Source organism: Propithecus coquereli, unplaced genomic scaffold, assembly GCF_000956105.1.
Source record: "Propithecus coquereli isolate 6110/MARCELLA unplaced genomic scaffold, Pcoq_1.0 Scaffold422, whole genome shotgun sequence".
NCBI lineage: Eukaryota > Metazoa > Chordata > Mammalia > Primates > Indriidae > Propithecus > Propithecus coquereli.
In genome coordinates, this window is record NW_012149975.1 from 975,635 (window position 1) to 978,345 (window position 2,711).

Genomic DNA, 2,711 nt, shown 5'->3' on the forward strand with positions numbered 1-2,711 from the left:
GTTATCTATTCGAAGTGAACAAAACAAATATAAAACAATCTATATTCCCCGCTGGTGCAAAATCAATGATTTCAACATCTTACAGATGTTGTTGATGGATAAGCAACAATTCTAGGACTATTTAAAGAAATACATCATTAATACCTGAACTTCCGAATCAAAAGAGAAGAGATTCTGTCTTCCATCACCTCTACTGAGTTTGTTTAGCTGTTCAGTTTCTCTTCCATACTAAAATTTAAAAATATATATATTACTTTATTTCCTTCAAAACAGTATGAAACACAGTTTATGTGAAACTAGCAATATAACACAGCTTCAAAAATATAGCATTCTCTATTTCCATGTACTTAAGATGGATAAAGGATGCTTGCTTGGCTGGGGAGTGATATATCATCATCACCACGACCCACAAGAAGCTATAGATCAGGTTCTTATAGTTTCCATGTGCCTCTTCATAATACCAAGAATACTATTCATCCTGTAGTCAGTACAAAACAGGAATCCAAGAGACTTTGGATGCAAAAGAGAAATAAAAGAAAAAACACCATGTTTTACATATCCATGGTGTTAGCCATGGAGTATTACATACAATTCTGATACCATCACCTTAGGAAACACATAATGGGCTACACTGTCTGGGATGGCAAAGATTCAAAGAGGATACAACTAAAATCTACAAAATCATAGGATTTTGGATCAGGGGATCATGAATGTGTTCCTAAATTTTGAAAAATAGCTTTGAAGCTTATCAAAGGGGTAAACTGAAAATAGAAAAAAGGAACTTCTAAATTTATATAACTAAGCAGTCCAGGAAGAGGAATAAAGTAAAAGTAAAAATACAAGTACATATGAAAAGAACTTAAATGAATAAATGGGTCACAACCTTCTAACCTATTATAATATAGAATCTACACTATAAAATATGTATCCTACTAAGATACTCAAAACGATCACCTCTACACTTTCAAAACTGGTTCATTTCATACTCCAAAGAGCAGAGTAAATAACACAAATGATGTCTGTTCACCAGAATCTTTAACTGATTAAATTATTCATGTATATATATTTACATATAGAGAACATATGATTTTCATATATTAACATATATAAACCATTAGATCAACTATCATGTGCATGAACTGCATCATTAGCCCCTTGAAAGAAGAATATTTATTTTATGAATGATATATAGTAATTAAATTTAATAAGAACTAGTAGATTAAATTAATAGTCACAAAAACCTGAAAGTATTTCCTGGTGTCTAGAAAAAAAGTAAGATTTTCCAAACTGTCAGTTGGCACTTATGAGTCTGTCTTTTAGAATGCAACTTTTCTCTTATAATCTCTACCTGTTTTACCAATTTGCTGTGGTTTTTGACTTGGAAATGACATTGCCAAATGGAATCCAGCATTAAAACTTAAATAGCTAATCCTGCATTGTCTCAGTTCAAAGCAAGTTGCCATAAGAAAGATGTACCTTCATCAGTTCCGGATGCATGCTCCTTTCCAAACTGGCCATGATGTTCTCGGCTTTTCCTTGGCTGCTAGTTTCATCATCTGCAAATTCATTAAAAGCAGATGTTCCAAACCATACAGACCATTACTAATCACCTAAGAGGAATATTTTAACTATCTCTCCCACCCATCCTCTCCTACTAGATTTATTGCAAGGAATTTCGATGATGAAAGCATAGGGAAAACTTTAATGGACTGTTGAAAATCTGCCATGAATTTTCTATTCATTTTAGTCTGGTTATATTTCATGTGTCAGAGTCTATGCAGAATCAAATGTTAAAAAAAAGTCTATCAGCCTTCATAGTCACTTTTAATGAAGTAGCAGGTCAGCCTTCAAGATTAAGAGTTCCACATTCACCCTGCACAAAGGACATTCCAATGGATTAAAGACAAGGGCTTTACCTCAGTAATGAATCATTTAAAAATTCTGACCTTGTGCTGTTTCTACCGTCTCCTTTTTTTCTTGCACTAAACTGTCAGTATTGATCTGAATAATCTTTTTCAAAGTTATCAACCATTCTTCCATTTCCTGCTCAGTTTCAGCAGCCAGATAATGGCTATACTTATCTAACATCTTGAGTTCAAAAGCATGACGGCGCATTTTGGGGCACTAGAGGAAAAGAAAAAATGTGTTCAGTTAGTTTGGTTACCCTTTTAATATAGATTTCATTAGTTTATATTTATTTTTACTTCAGCTCAGCACATATGTGCATCAATATTTTCATGAAATAATTGCTTCTTTTAACAAGAAATAGACACTCTAAGATGATGAATGACCACGTCAAGCATATCTTTTTGGTTTCCCTTGGGACTGAGCACAGTGATATATATGTGCACAAAGTTGGCAGAAAATACTACTTGTTGTGTAAGTATTACCACTTAAGGCCTTTTGGCATCCTTAAGATTTAGAAATTCAAACTACCACTATAAAAACAAGCAAACATTTTATTATTTCCACCTATTTTAGGTTTCCTTGAATATTCACAGATTTTCAAAATCAGCTCTTAAGAACAAGTTTAAATGTGACCTAAAACAAATCTCATACTTATTTAATATCATACCATAAAATACACTATAGATACCTAAATCACTTTGGCATACATAATACCAACTGTATCATAGTAGCATAAAAGAAGACCGAAACAGGCCGGGCGCGGTGGCTCACGCCTGTAATCCTAGCACTCTGGGAGGCCGAGG

The 2,711-nt window shown here is 33.5% G+C and overlaps 1 protein-coding gene across 2 annotated transcripts in view; it reads right to left on the minus strand.

The window, feature by feature from the left end:
- DOCK11 (dedicator of cytokinesis 11) overlaps nt 1-2,711 on the minus strand; it is a 199,102-nt gene that overhangs the window by 133,397 nt on the left and 62,994 nt on the right. For both annotated transcript variants that reach the window (XM_012653550.1, XM_012653552.1), the window contains 3 exons: nt 1,947-2,124; nt 1,477-1,556; nt 145-228 (listed from right to left, as the gene is read on the minus strand). In XM_012653550.1, coding sequence (XP_012509004.1) covers nt 145-228; nt 1,477-1,556; nt 1,947-2,124 — 342 coding nt within the window. The remainder of the gene's footprint in view (nt 1-144; nt 229-1,476; nt 1,557-1,946; nt 2,125-2,711) is intronic.